The sequence below is a fragment of the Macaca nemestrina genome, chromosome 7, assembly GCF_043159975.1.
Source record: "Macaca nemestrina isolate mMacNem1 chromosome 7, mMacNem.hap1, whole genome shotgun sequence".
NCBI classification, from domain to species: domain Eukaryota; kingdom Metazoa; phylum Chordata; class Mammalia; order Primates; family Cercopithecidae; genus Macaca; species Macaca nemestrina.
Genome location: NC_092131.1, coordinates 128,136,719 through 128,158,194, shown reverse-complemented (window position 1 = coordinate 128,158,194; position 21,476 = coordinate 128,136,719). Strand labels below are relative to the sequence as shown.

Genomic DNA, 21,476 nt, shown 5'->3' with positions numbered 1-21,476 from the left:
GGGATTACAGGCGTGAGCCACCGCGCTCGGCCCCAAGGATTTCGTTTTTTTTGCACCAAAATAAACATCTACTAACTTGTTATAACATGTCTGAACAGGCTCTAGTTTGAGGCACTAAGAAAGAGGAGACATCAGTTTGAAAGCGACCCCTATTAGAGCAACATGGATTTTGCTAAAATTGAAGAAAGAACAAACATCACATTTATGGTGAAGCTTGGATGGAAGAAGAGTTAAATCAATGCTGCTTTATGAAAAGTTTATGGGGAAAATGTTCCCAAAGAAATTGGCAGTTTACAAATGGATAACTCATTTTAAGAAAGGATGAGACAATGTTGAAGATAAAACCCCTAGTGGCAGACCATCCACATCAGTTTGCAAGGAGAAAATGAATCTTGTTCTTGCCCTAATTGAAGAGGATCAATGATTAACAGTACAAACAACAGCCAGCATCATAGATATATCAGTTGGTTCAGCTTACAGAATTTTCACTGAAAAATTAAAGTTGAACAAACTTTACCTTGATGAATACCAAAACTGTTATGTCCAGATGAACTGCAGGCAAGAACAGAGCTTTCTTTTTCCTTTCCCTTTTTTTTTTTGGAGACAGCCTCACTCTGTTGCCCAGGCTGGTGTGTAGTAGCGTGATCTTGGCCTCCTGGTTTGAAGTAATTCTTGTGCCTCAGCCTCCTGAGTAGCTGGGACTACAGGCACGCCACCATGCTAGGCTAATCTTTGTATTTTTGATAGAAATGGGTTTTTGCCATGTTGGCCAGACTGGTCTTGAACTCCTGGCTTCAATTGATCCACCTGCCCCAGCCTCCCAAAGTTCTGGGAATACAGGCATGAGCCACTGGGCCTGGCCCAAGAGCAGAGCTTTCAATGGAAATTTTTAACAAGTGGGATCTAGATCCCAAAGCATTTATTCAAAGAACTGCAACAGGAGATGAAACATGGCTTTACGAGTATGATCCTAAAGACAAAGCACAATCAAAGCAGTGGCTAGAAAGAGGTGGAAGTGGTCCAGTCAGAGCAAATGCAGATCAGTCAAGTGCAAAGGTCATGGCAATAGTTTTTTGGGATGCTCAAGGCATTTTGCTTGTTGACTTTCTCCAAAGAATGATAACATCTGCTCATTATGAGTGTGTTTTGAGAAAATTAGCCAATATAGAAAAACTTGAGGAAAGCTTTACCAGAGAGTCCTTCACTACTACAGCACTCTTGTTCATTGTTTTCATCAAATGAGGGCAATTTTGTGAGAGTTTTGATGAGAAATCACTAGGCATTCACCTTACAGTCCTGGTTTGGCTCCTTCTGACCTCATTTTGTTTCCTAATTAAAAAATCTGTAAAGGGTACCCATAATGTTAAAGAGATGGCATTGACATGCTCAATTTCCCAGGGTCCTCAGTTCTTTAGGGATGGACTAAATAGCTGGTATTGTTGCTTATAAAAATATCTTGAATTTGATGAAACTTATATTGAGCAAAGTTTATATTTTTTATCTTTTAATTTTTCCATGATCTTTAAGTCCCCTTGTATGTAAGCATCTATTTTTGGATTTTATTCTATCCCATGTATCTATATGTCTATTATGTCAAAACCATACTGTCTTGAGTACCCTAATTTTATAATTGTGTTAAAATTGATGGTGTAACTCCCCCATCTTTATCCTTTTTCAGGCTTATTTTGGCTATTCTATGTTCTTTGCATTTCCATATGAATTTTTAAGTCAGTTTGTTAATTTCTACAAATTTATGCAAGATTTTAACTGGGATTTCATTTAATCTGTGTATCAATTTGGGAACAACTGACATCTTAACAATATCATAATCTAATCTATGGACATGGTTCTCTTAGCTTGTGCTGCCATAGCAAAATGCCATAGGCTTGGAGGCTTAAACAACAGGAATTTGTTTTTCATGGTTCTGGAAAGTCCAGGAAGAAGGTGCAGGCCAATCTGGTTCCTTGGTAAGGGCTCTCCTCCTGGCTTGCAGAAGGCTGCCTTCTTACTGTGTGCTAACATGGTAAAGAGAGAGAGAGGAAGCAAACTCTCTGGTGTCTTTTCTTGTAGGGCCCCATCCTCATGACCTCATGTAAATCTGATTACTCCCAAAGACTCTCATCTCCACATACCATCACAGTGCGGTTTAGGACTTCAGCAAATGAATTTTTTGGGGAACACCATTCAGTTCCTAGCAATGGTCTGTTCCTCCACTTGTTTAGTTCTAATTTAATTTATCTCAATAGGGTTTTGTAGTTTTCAGTGTTCAAACGTTACATATATTTTGGTAAATTCGTTTTTAAGTGTTTTGTATTTTTCTATGCTACCATAAACAGCTTTAAAAAAAACTTTGATCTCCAGTTTTTCTTTGTTAGTATGTAAAAATACAATTGGTTTTTGTATATTGACCTTGTATTCTGTGACTGCTAAATTCACTTACTAGTTCTACTAGCCCTTTCATACACTTCATAAGACTTTCCCAAGTACACCATAATGCCTCTGTGAATATAAAGATAGTTGTACATGTTTATCTCTAATCTGTATGCCTTTTCTTTTTCTTGCCTCATTATACTGACTACAGTGTTGAATACAAGAGGTGAGATTTGACTTCTTTACTTGGTCCTATTGTTAGAGGGAAAGCATTCAGTCTTTTGCTAGTAAGTGTGATATTAGATGTAGATTTTTCATAGGAGTTCTTTAGCAGGTTGAGAAAGTCTCCTATTCCCAGTTAGTTGAGATTTTTAAAAAACCATGAGTGGATGTTGAATTTTGTGAAAGGCTTTTCCCCATCTATTAAGATGATCATGATGTTTCTATTTTAGTCCATTAGTATGATGAATTAATTGATTTTTAAACATTAAACCAACTTTTCATTCCTGGCATAAATTCTACTTGGTTATGATACATTATGTTCTTCACATATTGCTGGATTTGGTTTTTAATATTTGTTAAGGACTTTTGGCATCTAGGAATACTGATCTGTAACTTTTTTTTTTTATGTCTTTGGTTTTAGTATAGGATTGCATGATTTCTTCCTTAAATGTTTGATAGAATTCACCAGTGAAACCCATTTGAATCTGGAGTTTTCTTTGTTGGAAGGTTTTAAACTACACATTACAATTTTTAAATAGATCATGTATTTCTTTTGGATTCACTTTTGGTATTTTGTGTCATTCAAAACAGTTTTCTACTTCATCTAAGTTGTGAAATGTATTTGCATAAAGTTACTATTTGGTTTTTTGGGTTTTTTTCTTTTTTGAGTCGGAATTTTGCTCTTGTTGCCCAGGCTGGAAGTGCAGTGGTGCAATCTCAGCTCACTGCAACCTTCACCTCCTGGGTTCCAGCGATTCTCCTGTTTCAACCTCCTGAATAGCTGGGATTACAGGCACGCATCACCATACCCAGCTAATTTTTTGTATTTTTAGTAGAGATGGGATTTCATCATGTTGACCAGATGGTCTCGAACTCAGGACCTCAGGTAATCCACCTGCCTCGGCCTCCTAAAGTGCAGGGATTACAGACATGAGCCACTGCACCCAGCCAAGTTGTACTATTCTTACTATCTTTTTAGTGCCTATGGGATCTGTTGTGCCATCTTCTCTTTTATTCTTGCTGTGAATTTGTGTCTTCTCACTTTTTATTCTTGATCAGTCTAGATAGAGATTGTTATTTTTTCAAAGGTCTGTATTTTTGTTTCATTAAATTTTGTTTTCTGTTTCATTTGCCTAAGCTCTATATTTATTTCCTTCTACTTATTTCTGGTTTAGTTTGTTATTTTCTAACTTCATACAGTGGAAGCTTATATTATTGATTTTTTTCTAAGTATTTAAAATTATAAGCTTCCCTGTGAGTACTATTTTCACTATATGTCCCAATTTTTTTCTATGTTGTATTTTCATTTTCATTGTTTAAAATATGTTTTATTTTGTGTGTTTTTTTTTACCCATGGGTAATTTAACATTGTGTTATTTAATTTGTAAATATTTGGAGATTTTCCAGTTATCTTTATGTAATTTTTTTCTACTTTAATTCTGTTACGACCAGAAAGCCTACTCTATAGTATTTCATTCTTCTTTTAAAAACCTGCTCTATATTATTTCAGTCTTTATGCAAGGTATGCATATGGTATATCTTTTTGAATGTTTTATGTGCATTTGAAAAGAATGTATATTCTGCTGCTGATGATAGGTATTCTATGAATGTCAGATTAATTTGGTTGATTGTGTTAAGTGTTCCATATTCCTAATGTTATTCAGTCTACAAGTTCTGTCCATTACTGAAAAAGGAGTTTTGAGGTTTCCAATTCTAATTGTAGGTTTATTTCTCCTTTTAATTATGTCAGTTTTTGCTTCATGTATTTTGAATAGCTGTTATTGGGTACATGCACATTCAGGATTATTACGTTTTCTTGATGAATTTAACCCTTTATCCTAATTGAGATGTTCCTTTTTATCTCTGGTAACGATCCTTGACCTGACATATGTTTGTCTAAGATTCCAGTTTTCTTATGATTAGAGTTTAAATGCCATATCTTTTTATATCTTTTTGTTTTATCTGTTTCTTTACATTCAAAATGAATTTCTTCTAGATAGAATATCGTCTGATCTTGCTTTTAAAATCTATCCTGACAACCTCTTTTTAGTGTTTAGACCATTTGCATTTAATGTGATTTTCTGTGTAAGTTTAAATCTGCCATCTCATTTTCTGTTTATCACATCTATTTTTTGTTTGTTTGTTTCTTTTTCCCTCTTTTCCTTACTTTTGGGTTAATTCAGTGTTTTTTAGGATTCCATTTCATTTTCACAGTTGGTTTATTAGCTGCTCCTCCTTTGTTACCACCCACCATGGCTGTTGTAGGGTTTACAATATATGTCTTTAACTTAGCACAGTCTGTCTTCAAATATGCCACTTCCTGTGTAATGTAGGAAACTTAACAATAGTGTACTTCCATTTGTCCCCTGGACAAATGTGCTACTGTTGTCATGTAGAGTATATTCATGAAATAGCTTCTTAAACACCCTTTTCTGCTAATTTTATCATCTCAAACTTCTGAGTTTGTTTCTGTTGACTCATTTTTCTCAAGGCTGCTAGTCGTTGTTGCTGGTTTTTCATGTATCTAGTACTTCTTGATCAGATGTCAGATATTGTGACTTGTACATTGCTGAGTGCTCACTTTTGTTGTATTCCTTTAAAGAGTACAGAATTTATTTCAAGTAAGTAGTTAAGTTACTAATAATCAGTTTAACCCTTTTGAAGCTTATTTTTAATATCTTTTAAGGTACATCTAGAGTAGTCTTTACTCTAAAGCTGATTTAGCAATACTCCTGATGCATTTTTTTTTTTTTAATAGAGATAGAGTCTCATTATGTTGCCCAGGCTAGTCATGAACCCTTGGCCTCAAGTAATCCTCCCATCTTGGGCTTCCAAAGTACTGGGACTATAGGTGTAAGCCACTGCATCTGGCCCTCATGTACGTTTTCTACTGAATGTCCTGTGTATTCAATGAAGTCTCTCTACTCTAGGTAGTTGTAACTTAAACATTCCCAGACCTGTGGAATTCTAGGATTGTTTGACTTACACTTCCTGTGGTTCTTATTTTTCCAGAAGTTGTTCTTGCTCAGTCTTACGGTATTTCATTCTGCGTATGTACAGATAGCTATTCAGCCAGAGATTCAAGGAACGCATATGCAGGTTTCTAAAGCTCTTCCTCTGTATTGTCTTCCTCTCTTGAGTACCCTGCCCAGAAAACTGCAGCACCTGGCCTACCTGACCTCTGTCTCTTTCTTCTCAACTCATTGGGATTACAGGCTCTGTTTGGATTTCCATTCTCTGAGCCAAAGTCTGGAAATTAATTTTAGGAAGAAAGCCTGGGTGATGATAGGGCTCACTTTATTTGTCTCCCTTTTATCAGATATCACAGTTCTGTACTGTCTATTTTCTACTGTCTGCAAATAGTTGCTTCCAATAGTTTTGTCTAGTTTTCTAGTTGTTTATAATAGGAGTATAAATTTTGGCCCTCTTATTCCTTGTTGATCAGAAATGACATCATAGCTTTTGAATTTTCTCACATCTCCCCATAAAAATAGACAGGTCAAACAGGGCTACAAAGACCCATGGATAGCATCTACAACTAAAACTAGATGACTAGGCATTCCTGTGACCTTCCAAATATGAGTGGATGGAGCTAAATCACTGACAGCTTGAAGACCTGTGTGATGTCGTTATCTACACAGGAAAAAAAGAAAAAAAAGGAAGGCAGTTCAGCTTCTGATACCCTGAGATTACTAAAGCTATATCAAAAGGACAGAGCCAACTTGAAAAGGTCCCCATAGCTAAAGAGAGGTAATGTAAGGATCAATAACTGCAAAGGATTGAAACAGCAATTATATTTAAATTTATAGGTTTCAAATGACATTTAAAAAACCCCTTATCATAATCTTTGGAGGATACTAGAGAAACCACCTCATTATTTTGAAAGCTGGCAAATATAAGAAATGAGGTGAGCATTTATCCCACCTTTCCTATTTTTACCTAGTATAACAAAATAGTTGATAAGGCAAAATTCCTTTTTTGAGATGTATTCCATCTCATAAAGAATGAATGAAAAAATTTAAAAATCACCATTTTGCAACCCCAGATGAATTAATGAGTCTAGGCAGTGATTATCAATGGCTGCTAATATCACAAAAAGAAGAATAAAAAACCATTATGTACCTACTACGGAATCACATATCTGTCACTTAGGAAGTAATCTTATAAAATCTGAGGAAAAAAAAAAATCCAGCCTGAATCTGCAAGCTTCTTGATGTACCACTTTTTGAGAATTATAAGACAGAGTTACATATTAAAACACACCATGGAGATACAAAAACAAAATTTAGTGAGGGGACTTTAGGACAGGGTTTAGCACACAATGCATGAGACATATGTGGCCCATTGCCTGTTTTCGTATGACTTTTGAGCCAAGAATAGTTTTTACGTTTTTAAATGGTTGAAAACATTCAGAAGAATATTTTGTGAGATATGAAATTTCTATGAAGTTCCAATTGCAGCATTCATAAAAAACTTTTGTTGGAACACAGCCATGCTCATTTGTTTATGTATTGTCTGTGGCTGCTTTCATGCTGCAAGGGCAGAGTTGAGTAGGCGCAGGAGTCTATACAATCTAAAATGCCAAAATATTTACCCACTGGTCCTTAACAACAACAACAAAAAATTGTCAATCCCTAACCTAGAGGACTAATGACCCAGCTTCTTTAACAAAACAATTCTAAGAAAAGGAAAAATCAGTAAGACTTAAGAGACAATCAAATATCACAATATGTGGACCTTATTTGGATCCCTATTCAAAACACAATGTTTAAAAAACCAAGATCATCAGGAAAATGTGAACAGCAACAAAGATACTTGATGATATTAAGGAATTGTTAATTTTTAAAGGTGTGATGATTTTGTGATTATATTTTAAGAGGTCCTTCCTTAGCTTTTAATTTTTTTATTTATTTTTATTTTTGTTTTATTTTTATTTTTTTGAGACAGAGTCTCCCTCTGTCTCCCAGGCTGGAGTACAGTGGCACGATCTCGGCTCACTGCAAGCTCCGCCTCCCGGGTTCATGCCATTCTCCTGCCTCAGCCTCCCAGCAGCTGGGACTGCAGGAGCCCGCCACCCCGCCCGGCTAATTTTTTTTTTTTTCTTTTTGTATTTTTAGTAGACACGGGGTTTCACCATATTAGCCAGGATGGTCTCTATCTCCTGACCTCGTGATCCACCCACCTCGGCCTTCCAAAATGCTGGGATTACAGGCATGAGCCACCACGCCCAGCTGTTCCTTAGCTTTTTAGAGATAGATTCTGAAATATATTTAGATACTTGGATTTGCTTCAGAATAATCCAGGGAGATGGGAGTTATTGAGTGTGGATGTAAGTAAAATAAGATTGGCCATGTTATGAAAAATTGTGACTGGAAGATGGGTGCATAGTGTGATGGCTCATCATACTGTTTTACTATTTTCTCTAGCTTTGAATGTTTGAAAACTTAGAAATAAGTTAAAAAAATCAGTTCAAAGGCCATTTCCTCTGGGCCTAGTAATCGAATGCCTCTTTTCTGTGCTTCTGTAGAATCAAGGAACTTAACCAAATTAATTATTATTGGGTGGTTATTTGTTTAATTTCCCCTGGACTCCCAGCTCCTTGAGGGCAGGGACCATTTGACTTTGATCTGTAGTGTCAGTTATAGGACATAGCACATAATCTGGTACATACTTCTGGAACAAAAATAGTGACTTTTCATGGCATACCATGATTTCTAGATGATAAAAATTCTAAAACACAGTCATCCTTTTTTTTGACATTATTTATTTTTATTTACTTTACTCCTTCCAAATAGCCTATAGTTCAGCATGAAACCAAACTGGTTATATAGCTTTTATAAATCAGGAAAAATATAACTCCAAAATAAAGTAAGTTATAGAAGGGGCATCTTAGTTTGAGCTGTCTCAGTCTGAGACATGATACTGTTTAAGTGTGGAATAGGTACTTAGAAGTAAGGCAGGTATTTCTTCTCCAAGCACAATATTGTATGTTTCTGAATATTGCAAAAATGTCCATATTCAAATCTAAGACCAAAATCTAATCAGCTACAAATTATTTCTATCTACCTTATTATTCTCTTTTGTTAGCTTAATACCTTAATTATTAGTTTAATAACCTAACAACTGGTTATGATTATTGAAAGTTAATTTTTGCCTAGGTATAGTGGCTTAAGCCTATAATCCCATCACTTTGGGAGGCCCAAGCTGGAAGATTGCTTGAGATCAGCCTGTACAACATAGTGAGACCCTATCTCTACAAGAAATTTTAAAATTAGCTGGGCATGGTGGTGCATGCCGGTGGTCCCAGCTATTCAGGAGGCTGAGGTGGGAGGATTGCTTGAGCCCAGGAGATCAAGGCTGCAGTGAGCTATCATCACACCACTGCACTCCATCCTTGGCAACAGAGCAAAACCCTGTCTCCAGAAAAAAGAAAAAGTAATTTTAGAAAGCCCAATCTTTTGCTTTGTTTTCCCTCTTCACATTGTTGCCTTCATATCTGTAGCAATTCTCTTATCATGGATTTTTTTTTTTTTTCTGATTTCAGTGTAATTTGATCCTCACAAACTGAGCTCCAGGATAGTGAGTCAGAAATACAACCCTGAAGCTTAAGCCAGGGTCTAATTTTTAAATAAATCACCTGGCACCAAAACACCTTATCACATTCATCAAGAAGACCTTTTGGTGTTCTGGGCTTGGGGACAAGGTGGATTGTCAAATGATTAGTCATCAAGTTATTTTTGTAACCTTATTCTCCTATGCTGTTTTCCTCTGAATCAGGGTTTTTATAGCAGGTGTGAACATTTATAATTGTCATTTTCATAAAAATAAAATGCTGTTTTCTTCAAAGCATTTACAAAATCATAACGGGAAGATTTTAAAGCTAATTTACCTAGCAAAATGCCAGTGACACCCCATGATATTCTCCTGACTTCCTTGCCCAAACTGGTAGGTGAAGTCAGAACTGAGGGGTGCCTGAGGTACTAACGGAACTAGCTCAATGGCAGAGTCAACAGCAAGGGAAACAGACTCAGTAGGGTTAAGGGCACAGCTAGTTTTTCCCACCATCTTTGGACTTCCGATTGTGTACATCTTATCTCTACATCCATTTTCTTAGGTACTTTCCTCCCTTCCCTTGATGGCTTCATTTTTATCTCTATGGCAAGTCTTCATTATGTATGATAACGGGCCATGGAGAGCATGGATGACCACAATTTAGAAATGCGCTTCATAACTTATAATGCCTGAAAACCAAAGCTTGAGATTCTCTTTATATGAAGTGTAGTATGGCGCCCCACCTTGGTATCACGTGGCATTCTGGCCACTGCCCCTCAGGGAGGCTGTGCCAGAACTGGGAAAATTAAGGGATGGGTCAGAGTGTGATAGGAGGAAATGGGGGTGTCAACCATGTGCTGGAAATTGGCCCTCTTTCATTCAACAGACATGCTGGACACAAAGATGAATGTACCCCAGTTTTTGATCTCATGAAGTTTGCAGTGAGGTGTAGGGGCTACAAAAAGAAGACAGGGTAGAAGCAACAGCCAACCATTGCAGGGCACAGCACCTCCTGCTGCTGGATTCCATGCAGATTTGACAGCCCTTATTTCTACTCCATCCCTGTGCATCACCTGACACAGTTGACAAGTTTCTCTGCTGGAAACTCTCACCTGTCTTAGCTTCCACATTACTCTGTCCTGGACATTCATTCTTGGTATTGGCTCTTGTTCTTTTTTCTGATGGTAAATTAGCATTTCCTAGAGTTCTTCACTCTTGCCCATCCCACCCAGTGCTATCAATTCTGAACCTCAATTTTTCTACCTCAGCACTTTCCTGGATTATGACAGACTCATCAGTTAACAGTAACTTCCTTTGGCAGTGATTCTTGACCTGGTGGGGGAACAGTATCCAAAGCTCCAGTAGCAGAAGCTCCTTGGGTGATTTTGACACACTTCCCCCTCCTCTTGGACAGATTCTGTCTTATATTTTAACCCCTAGCACGGTGGCCAGCTGTGGTAGGAGCTCAGTGATGTTAACAGCGTGTTTAATGGCAGTAAGCACAGGATGCTATGAGAACACACAGCAGGTCACTTAATTGTGAGAAAGTCAGGAAAAGCTACAGAGAAGCTATCAGTTGAGCTAAACTGAATTTTCTAGATGGATAAGCCTTAAAGAGATTCAAATAGGTGGGTTTTCACAGCAAGGCAGATCAGTTATTGAAATTTATGTATGGCAAGTGGTTAGACACACAGGCTTCTTTACTAAATCTCAGCATTAGGAGAAAAGAACTCTTTCTGAATTTTGAACAAGAATGGCATAAGTCAAATAAAAGTAAGATGTTCTATATCATTGGATAGGTAATTGATTTGTGGTCATCACTGCTCCCAAGAAATGATACTGGTCCTGGTATGAAATAGTCTAATTAATTTTTAAAAATAATTTCAACTTTCATTTTAGATTCAGGGGTACATGTGCAGGTCCGTTACCTGAGTATATGGTGTGATGCTGAGGTTTGGGATACAAATGATCCCATCACCCAGGTAGTGAGCATAGTACCCAGTAGACAGTCTTTTAATTTTAATAAAGAGTTTCATTTATTCACTCAATAAACTTACTGAAGCACCTTCTAGTGTTGAGCACTGTAATAGGTGCTGTATATTCATTAGTGAGCAAAACAAACAGCCCCTTCCCTCATGGGGCTTATAGTCTGGTGAAAAAATAGACATTAAGGAAATCACTACAAACACACAGAATGATAAATGCTATGAGAGAAAGTGGATTGTTAAGGGAAAGTACAACAGGGTCACCTAGTTGAGATTAAGCAAGAAGTGAACAATGATCAGAGGTTAATTAGGCAAAAAAATTAGAGGGAAGAGGCAGAGAGATGTAGGAAACTCCAGGGCAAAATGGTTTGAACAAATTGATGAAGAGCCATAAAGCGGCTCAACTAAGAGTTGCTGCTGAGGAGGAAGGGCACACCCCTTCTCAGGTCCTGCTTCTGCCTCTTCCTTGAGTTCATGCCATATTGTAGTGGGTATCCCCCATCAACTCCAGTGACCGTGGTCTCCTTGCAGGTTCCCAGACAGGCTATGCTGTTTCATGCCTTTTAAAAATTGTGGTAAAAAACATGCAACATGAAATATACCCCCATCTGAAGTGTTCAGTACAGTATTGTTAACTATAAGCACAGTGTTGTCCAGCACAAATTTAAGCATTATGCATAACATAAGCATTAAGCATAGCATTAAGCAATAATGTTGTCCAGCACAAATGTTTGCACAAATTTTCTCACATACATGCATAAGAAGCTTACACAGCTCAAAAATCAGAGCGATGTTAAAAAGGCATAGAGAAAGCTTTTATTCCCACCCCTGCCCCATCTGCACTGTTCACCTTCACTCCCTGCAGATTGTTATTAGCCCTTGTGTATTAGTCCTCCAGTTCTTTATGTAAAGAATATACATTGTTCTGTCTTATTAAAAAAGTAGCATGTGATGGACATTGTTATGTAGCTTGCCTTTTTACCTAACAATATGTGTTAGAGTTCACTTTATATAAAGCTGCACTGTCCAAGAAGGTCAGTAGGAGTCATATGTGGCTGTGGAGCACTTGAAATGTGGCAGGTGCAACTAAAAATGGAATTTTAAATTTTATTTAATTTAAATTTAGGTTTAAAAAATGAAAGTGAAAAATATCTTCCTATTAATCTCAACTTTCTTGTTTTAGTAGGACTACATTTCACTTTAACCGTTGAAAATCCAATATCCAAATTGAGACGTGGTATAAGTGTAAAACACACACTGGATTTCAAAGACAGTACAAAAAAATGCAAACTGTCTCATTAATGTTTTACATTGTTTACAATCTAGTCATCATTTTGTTCAATGTTTTTTGATATAATTGGTTAAATAAATATTAAAACCAATTCTGCCTATTTCTCTTTTTTTAAAGTGATACTAGAAAACTTCAAATTTCATATGTAGCTCAAATTCTGTTTCTTCTGGACAGTGCTGATATATAACATTTACTACTTTTTACACCTGTATAGTATTCCATTGTATAGAGTACCACAATTTACTTAACCAATCCACCTTTGATGCATATTTGAGTTGTTTTTCCAATCTTCTGTTAGAAAAAAAAAAAAGCAGAAATGCTTACCCTTCTCCATGCATCACTTCATACATGTGCAGGTTGATCTGTAAAATGAATTCCCGGCATTGGGATTGCTGGGTCCAAATGTAAGTGCATTTGTAATTTTGATATTGCCAAATTGCCCTCCATAAGCACTGTACCAATTTGTACTCCCACCAGCAATGTGTGTGAGTACCAGTTTCCTCATATATTGCCACTCGAAACTACAATTAACTGTATTTTTGGATGTAATAATCAACATTTCTTTTTGCTAATTCTGAGAAGGTTTTTTTTTTTTTTTTTTTTGAGACGGAGTCTCACGCTGTTGCCCAGGCTGGAGTGCAGTGGCGCGATCTCGGCTCACTGCAAGCTCCGCCTCCCGGGTTCCCGCCATTCTCCTGCCTCAGCCTCCTGAGTAGCTGGGACTACAGGCGCCCGCCACCGCGCCCGGCTAATTTTTTGTATTTTTAGTAGAGACGGGGTTTCACTGTGGTCTCGATCTCCTGACCTTGTGATCCGCCCGCCTCGGCCTCCCAAAGTGCTGGGATTACAGGCTTGAGCCACCGCGCCCGGCCGAGAAGGTTTTAAGAAATCATAAATGGTTTGCCTAACTTCCTTTTCCATTTGGAAAAAAAAAAAAACAAAAAACAAAAAAAACCTGCTACTGATAAAATACTTAGAATTAGCATTTCAGAACTGACTTTTTTTTTTTTGAGGTGGAGTCTCGCTCTGTCGCCCAGGCTGGAGTGCAGTGGTGCAGTCTCGGCTCACTGCAACCTCTGCCTCCTGGGTTCACACCATTCTCCTGCCTCAGCCTCCCGAGTAGCTCGGACTACAGGCACCTGCTACCACACCCGGCTAATTTTTTAATTTTTATTATTATTATTTTTTAATTAAAGCATCAAAGAAGTAACCCTCACTGTCTCCCAGGTTGTAAATTTCTGTGAAAGTTGCAACTTTCACCATACTGAGATTTAAGCACAGGGATTTTGTGAGGGTTCAAATGAACAAGGGACTACATTTTCTTCTGTTTTTTAAGAGTTGGGGATTTCTCAGATTACTCCAGCAGCCTTCCCTAGCTATGTTGGACTAACATTTAAGGGTAGACTGGCAGTTTGCATGCAGTTTTTGCGTGTTGTAAATTAATCTCCTGGATTGGTTTTACTGTATGCTAAACATATTCTAACTCAGTGGGTTGCTTAACTGAGGAAACGCACTGACAACATAATTGGCGCTTAAGAGCTGCCATAATCATCAGATAGTTCATTCCACTGACTTCATTAGTAAATGGTAGATAAAGTTTATCTTTTCACTTTATGGATCTAACTGTTGTCTCTCATTTGAGACTTGTGTGCCCTCTACTGCCCTCTTTGTCTTTTTTGTTTTTTCAGATGGAAATGAAGTAAACATTCAGTATCCAAAAGCAAAATGCTTTAAATTTTCCATTCCTAGGAATCTGAAAATAAGATTCTTGTGAAGAGAATTCTTACTATGGAGTTAGAGATGTGCCAGATAAGTTAATAAATCAGTATAATGGAACTCTTGATTTGGGGGGATATAAAATAATATTTTGGCAAATTCTAGAGGCATTTTATATGAAATATGACTATGGACACTTAACTCTCTTTAGTATTGTATTGATTTTCAACATAAAAAGATTAAGAAAAAAAGTTGTTTTTATGTTCGTCATGCAGGAAAAGCACCAGGACATTGAGGACTTAGTATAAGGGTCATCTTTGGCAACTGGTTGTATTGAGTCATTGCTACTATGTTTGAGTTACACAATAAATAAATATACAACTTTCTAACAGGAAGTAGCTGCAGCCATAGCTATTCTTCATATTTTTGCTTCTGTTGCTAATTTTTGCCTAATTATTTTGTTTCAGGAAGGGTTTTCACTCGTTGGTAGCAAGGACTGGTTGAAGATTGTAAGACGCATGGATTGTCTGTTGTTTGGAACAACGATAAAGGCAAGATTTAAGCTAATGATCATACTCTTCTCATCTTTTATGTGTGTATGTTGGGGAGGTGTTTGAGAGCATCTCTTAGTAGGTGACATGTACTGGAAAGAATACAAATGTTTAAGAAAGGTTTGTACTATGAGTAAAACATGAAACGAGGACCGTAGAGAGGCAGAAGCCTCATTAGCAGGAAGACATTGCTAAGGAGTCAGGCTCTAATGGATTTATCAATATGCGTCTGATGGAGCTGTGCAGCCATTCTCTGTCCCCCAAGCACAGATCGGGAGGAGGTGGAGTGCATCGTTTGTCTTGCTATTTGGATGTTTAAAAAGGTGTATATTTTCAAATGATTCAGTGAATATGTATTTTCATTTTTTCTAATATTAAAAAAATTCTCTTTTACTTGCTTTCTAGCTGTATTAAGTGTAAAGAATGATCCTCATCAAAGAAACGTGCATATTAATCACCTGGATCATTTTCCTTCAAAAATAACTATGAAAACCAATCTGTTAACATTCACGGAGTAGATAATATTGAAATTTAAGTGAAAGATACTAATTTTTGAGGGACTCAGACTCTGAAGTTAGACGATTATCTAGTGGAAGGGTATTAACCTGGGGTACACAGACCCCAGAGTCTCCATAGAATTCAGGGGGTCCATGAACTTCCATGGATTTTCACTGACCTCTAATTGAAATTTATCATTTCCTTCCACTATGAATGTAGGCCAGCAGACCACAGTAGTTTTAGAACTTCTCACCAATGGAAATCACAGATACTTTCATATCACAGTTCAGTTGTTTCTGACATCTCAAATGTTTATGCTCATCACTACCTGAAAATTAAGGTGTTTATTAGTCCTACTAGATCTTTATTATCAAATACGTTAATAAAGAAGCATATACATTAGTTCACAAATTAGTGCCTTAATATTGTAATAAACAAATTCAGTATAATTGGTTTCTTTGTAAACTTGTGTATTTTGTGTGATTAAAAACATTGTTCTGAGTCCACTGGCTTACCAGATTGTCACGGGGTCTGGAGCACACACTCCAAAATGTTCAAGAACCCCTGTTTCGTTTCCCATATAAGGCAAGTGACTTAGGCCAATAGCCCAGGTTATGACTAGCTATCAGAGAACCAGGCTGCGGCTGCCTTTTGATCTTTGGACTTAGCTCCAGACCATATCATACTGAATGAATGTATAGATCTCTGAAAAAGTTATACCATGCTATATGTTTGATATTTGAGTTTTAAATTTTTCTAAATATACATTATTACTAAAATTTTAAACTAACTACAAAGAGCAAAATAAAAATCAACCATAATTTGACCACTCAAAAATAATTATTAATATTCTGAAGCTTTTACTAAGTATATATACTGTATCAGTTAGGATTGTGTTCAGATGCATGTAAGAGAAAAATCAGCTATAATGGCCTAAAAAACCGGATTTCTTTTTTTTTCACTTAAAAGGAAATCTAGGCTGGGCATGGTGGCTCATGCCTGTAATCCCAGCACTTTGGGAGGCCAAGACGGGCAGATCACCTGAGGTCAGGAGTTCAAGACCAGCCTGTACAACATGGTGAAACCCCATCTTTACTAAAAATACAAAAATTAGCCGGGGGTGGTGGTAGGTGCCTGTAATCCCAGCTACTTGGGAGGCTGAGACGAGAGAATTGCTTGAACCTAGGAGGCAGAGGTTGTAGTGAGCCAAGATCACACCACTACACTCCAGCCCAGGCGACAGAGCGAGACTCCGTCTCCAAAAAAAAAAAAAAAAATCTAGAAACAGGCAGTTGCTAGCATCATCCAGCAACTCAACAGTGTCCACGTTGGTATCTCTGTAACTCTCCTGGCTGCTCCCTCTTGGGTGCAGAATGGTTGCTGCAGCTCTACTGTATTTCCATTGAAGGAAGGTCAGCATCACCTGGCCCTTTTATAAGGAAAGCATCCACTTTCCTATACAGCTCTCCACCACCCACAACCCCCAGATGATGCCTGCTTATGTGTCATGGACCAGTGTAATATGGCTGTCCCGAACTGCAAAGATTAGGAAAATGAGCGTTTGACATTTCCAGCCCCTCTTGTGGATTGGCTTGTGCTAACTGAGTGTCAACCATATAGATAATTTATAAAATGGGGATTGTAGTACTTTGTATCCTGTTCTTTTTATCAGGAACATTATACCAAGCCATTAGTCTCTGAAAACACTCATAATGGCTTGGTAGCATGTTATTGTTTGGATGCACTAGGGTTTAACTCATCGCTAATTTTTCACTATTATAAAAATGTTCTGATCTTCATAAGGATTTATTTACAGGATTCTTTACTTAGAAGTCCCAGATGTATACACTTTTTTTTTTTTTTTTAATTTATAAATTTGCCCTCCCAATAGGTTGTCTCTGCTTCTACTGTACTGGTAATGTGTAAGAATGTTCATTTATCCAAATCCTCTCCAACATGGTAATACAATTTAAATTCAAAAACTAGTTTCTAATTTGACAGGCAGAAATGAGCATATTCCTTTAATTTGCATTTCTTATTAAAACTGATGAGAATGGTAATGTGACATTTGTATTTCTTCTGTGAATCACCTGTCTACTTCTTTTGCCTAGTTTTTCTCCTCTTCAAACTATGTATAATTTGTGTAGTTGTATAATTTTATATATTTGTGTATATACCATATGTATAGATTTTTTAGACATTTAAAGCTAGGAACCATTTGCCTGCTATTGTGAATGTGTGTTTTTTGTTTTTTGTTTTTTGTTTTTTGCTTTTTTTTTTTTTTTTTTTTTTTGAGACGGAGCCTTGCTCTGTCGCCTAGGCTGGAGCGCAGTGGCCAGATCTCAGCTCACTGCAAGCTCCGCCTTCCGGGTTTACGCCATTCTCCTGCCTCAGCCTCCCGAGTAGCTGGGACTACAGGCGCCCACCACCTCGCCCGGCTAGTTTTTTGTATTTTTTTAGTAGAGACGGGGTTTCACCGTGTTAGCCAGGATGGTCTCGATCTCTTGACCTCGTGATCCGCCCGTCTCGGCCTCCCAAAGTGCTGGGATTACAGGCTTGAGCCACCGCGCCCGGCCTGTTTTTTGTTTTTGTTTTTGTTTTTGTTTTTTTGAGACGGCATTTCGCTCGTTGCCCAGGCTGGAGTGCAATGGCACGATCTCAGCTCACTGCAACCTTCGCCTCCTGGGTTCAAGTGATTCCCCTTCCTCAGCCTCCTGAGTAGCTGGGATTACAGGCATGCGCTACTACACCCAGCTAATTTTGTATTTTTAGGAGAGACAGGGTTTCTCCATGTTGATCAGGCTGGTCTCAAACTCCCGACCTCAGGTGATCTGCCCGCCTCGGCCTCCCGAAGTGCTGGAATTACAGGCATGAGCCTCCATGCCCAGCTGTAAATGGTATTCTTTATCCCAAATATATTTCCAGCTAGTTATTATTGGATATTTTTCCTGAATTAAATTTAACCTCCTTACTAAACTTTGTTTGTTTTTTTAATTTCTAGGAAAGTGTTTTTGTAATTTACAATTGTATTTCTTTCCAGTGATTTATATTTTTTATTACTTTTCCTACCTTACCAAATTATCTAGATCTCCCAGAACACTGTAATCATAGGGTTATAGTATCTTTGACATCTTCCTGACTTGCATGGGAAGTAGTGTTTACACATTAATTCCATCTCTGGCTGTTAACTGGATTTTTTTTTTTTTTTTTTTTTGAGAAGAGTCTTGCTCTGTCACCCAGGCTGGAGCACAGTGTTGTGAGCTCCGCTCACTGCAGCCTCGACCTTCAGGGCTCAAGCAATCCTCCCGCCCCATCCTCCTGAGTAATTAGGACCACAGGAATGTGCCACCATGCCTAGCTAATGGTCGGATATTCTTTATCATGTAAGGGAGATCTCTTTCAATTATAGTTTATTTAATGCCTTTATCAGGATTACATATCATTTTATCAAATGCTTTTTGACAAGTATTAAGATCATGGGTTTTTTTCCTCCTTTGATCTATTGACTTGATGTAATATACTGACATTGAACCAACAGATTCTTCTTTTGCCCTACCTGGTAAAGGGTATCTTTGGTGCTTCGTGCCTTGGATAACTTTTAGTTTTCAAGTATTATGCCAAAACACTATTATTGACAAATGGAAGAAGTAAAATTTTGATTCCTTTTATAGCAATTTAATATAATAAATTCTGTGAGTAGTAAGCATTATATTTCTTTTCTCTCTGAACTGAAATAAGTAGGTTGAATAAATTCTGCCTACTTATAAGCAGGCTTCCCTTTTTCCAGCAATTCTGATCAAATAGGTTCTGGTTAATGGGCTAATAGTAGACATGTAGATCCTTATCTTAAGGGCACTTTGGCTCAAAGAAGTAAACACAAACAACCGCTGTGCTCTTTACTTCTCACTCCCAGTAACTCACTGAGGAGTTTTTAAAATGATTTCATCTAGCCAAGGCTTTGAGTATTGCCTTTTAGTTTCAAAGCAAAGAATCAAATAAAATGCTGAAGTACCTTCTCTGGTTAAGACCTTTTTCTGTACTTCCTCCCACATTTTCTATAGTAGAAGAATTCACAATAAGTGATGGGGAAAACTGCTTCATTTGGGGTCTTAGTGGTAATGGAAAATTTCGTACCGATCTGGGTGATGAATCTAAAACCAGAGGGAAAATCCACTGGGTTTGTGTGAGGCCTCTAGTGTCTCCTTGGCTCTCTATGTCGTGTTAACTGGGCTCCACATCTTCCAGGGCATGACGATGCCTTGGAACACCTGCTGTGGAGCCTGTGGCCTAAGCATCTCTGTATGGAGATGTTATTCATACCTGTGAGCCAGCACTTAGTAGGCCTAATCCCTTCCAGAAAGTGAAGCCTTGATTTTCTTGTGAGTACACATAGATAAGTGAAAAGAGAGGCCGGGCGCGGTGGCTCAAGCCTGTAATCCCAGCACTTTGGGAGGCCGAGGCGGGTGGATCACGAGGTCAGGAGATCGAGACTATCCTGGCTAACATGGTGAAACCCCGTCTCTACTAAAAATACAAAAAAAAAAAACTAGCCGGGCGTGGTGGCGGGCGCCTGTAGTCTCAGCTACTTGGGAGGCTGAGGCGGGAGAATGGCGTGAACCCGGGAGGCGGAGCTTGCAGTGAGCCGAGATCACGCCACTGCACTCCAGCCTGGGAGACACAGCGAGACTCCGTCTCAAAAAAAAAAAAAAAAAAGATAAGTGAAAAGAGATGAGCACTTATCCTTAAATTTGCTTCCTTGAGTCCGTATTAGTTGTTATAACTTGAAATTAAGGGTTCTGAAGGAGGGTAGATACAACTTTACATGTAAGCCACCACTTAAGATACAGTAATTATAAGCCCATCTTCTTAGGTGATAGAAACTAGAGACTGTGTATTTGGCGAAGTTCATGATTGTTGGTATACTTGAGAACTTTTCACTTCACAGCAAGAAGCTCTTTCTGACTTTTGATTATGGCATGAAAATAAATCTCATCAAGACTTTCAATCGTTAGCAGTCCCTCTGGTTAATCCAATGGAAAGTTTTCCATTATGGTAACCTATGGCACTGAGGATATAGGATGGAGATACAATACAACTAATTTTCAGATTTTTCCTGATGTACCTGGGTTTTATCTTGGATCCACATGCGTTGAAGTAGTATTTCTGGCTTCAGATGATAAGCTTAAATTCTGAAATTTTTACAGAAGCAAACATGGAACAAGACTTCAGTTAGGCTATTAGACATGTAAGCTACTCTGTTGCTTTTTTGGAGTTACACTCCAAAAAAACTCTAGCTATCCAAACTGATTCTTATATACATTTGCATATAGACACCTGTAGACTTATATAACTGGTCTCAGGTTTTTGCCCTGCTTGTATGCTTAGTGTCTGCTTGTGCATACAGCTTTTTAAAGCTAGCTATGAAGTACAGTTGCTGATGTCACCGTCAAAAGGTTAGATAATCGCAGAATCCTAATAGCTAATATAAGGGTACTTCATATAGATGTCTTCATATAGAGTCTGTTGGAAACAGCTAAACAACGGTAAATAAGGAATCAGCTTAATTTCACAAAAGAAGATTCATAGTAGTATTATAGACTGAATGTATAGGTCTCTTATCAGTTCTTTTCCCTTCCTCAGGGAAGGTTAGCTTTCAATGACTCTTGATAATTTGGGGATTATCCATCCAAGAGGAAAATGACTAAGGGCATGAATGGGTAACACACTAAAAGAAAAAATACAAATGACCAATAAGCATAAGAAAGATAGTCAACCTCACTTGTTATCAAATAAATGAAATTTTTAAAAAACTATGTTAACCTAGCATGTTGACAAAAATTTAAAAAAAGAATCTTCAGTGTTGGAGGGAAATGGGCACATAGATTCTTGGTGGGAGTAAATCAGCCCTGTCTGGCCACAGGGGAGTTAGGCATTATGTACCAAAATATGAATTAGACACATCCTTTGACCCAACAAGTCTGCTTTTAGGCATGTATACACAAAGATGTATGCATAAGAGTGCTTGTCAAAGCTTTGTGGTTTATAATAGGAACAAAGGCTGGAAATAACCTATATGTTCATCCATAGGGGGCCAGTTAAATAAAGGAATACTCTTCAGCCATTGAAAGTAATGAGGTATATACTTCTATTTTTAGATAGAATGTTAAATTAAAAATTATGTTATAGAACAGCAATGAATTTTATATACATACACACACAATATATAACCTATAAAAATACATTTATCAGTGAACTCATTTTCCACAAAGGTGTCAAGAACATACCCTGAGG

General features: G+C 37.7%; 1 protein-coding gene across 3 annotated transcripts in view; it reads left to right on the top strand.

Annotated features, from left to right (window-relative positions):
* Positions 1-21,476, top strand: part of LOC105463779 (REC114 meiotic recombination protein) — a 126,452-nt gene that overhangs the window by 91,758 nt on the left and 13,218 nt on the right. For all 3 annotated transcript variants that reach the window (XM_011711072.3, XM_071101070.1, XM_011711071.3), the window contains one exon: positions 14,604-14,687. In XM_011711072.3, the coding sequence (XP_011709374.1) occupies positions 14,604-14,687 (84 nt within the window). The remainder of the gene's footprint in view (positions 1-14,603; positions 14,688-21,476) is intronic.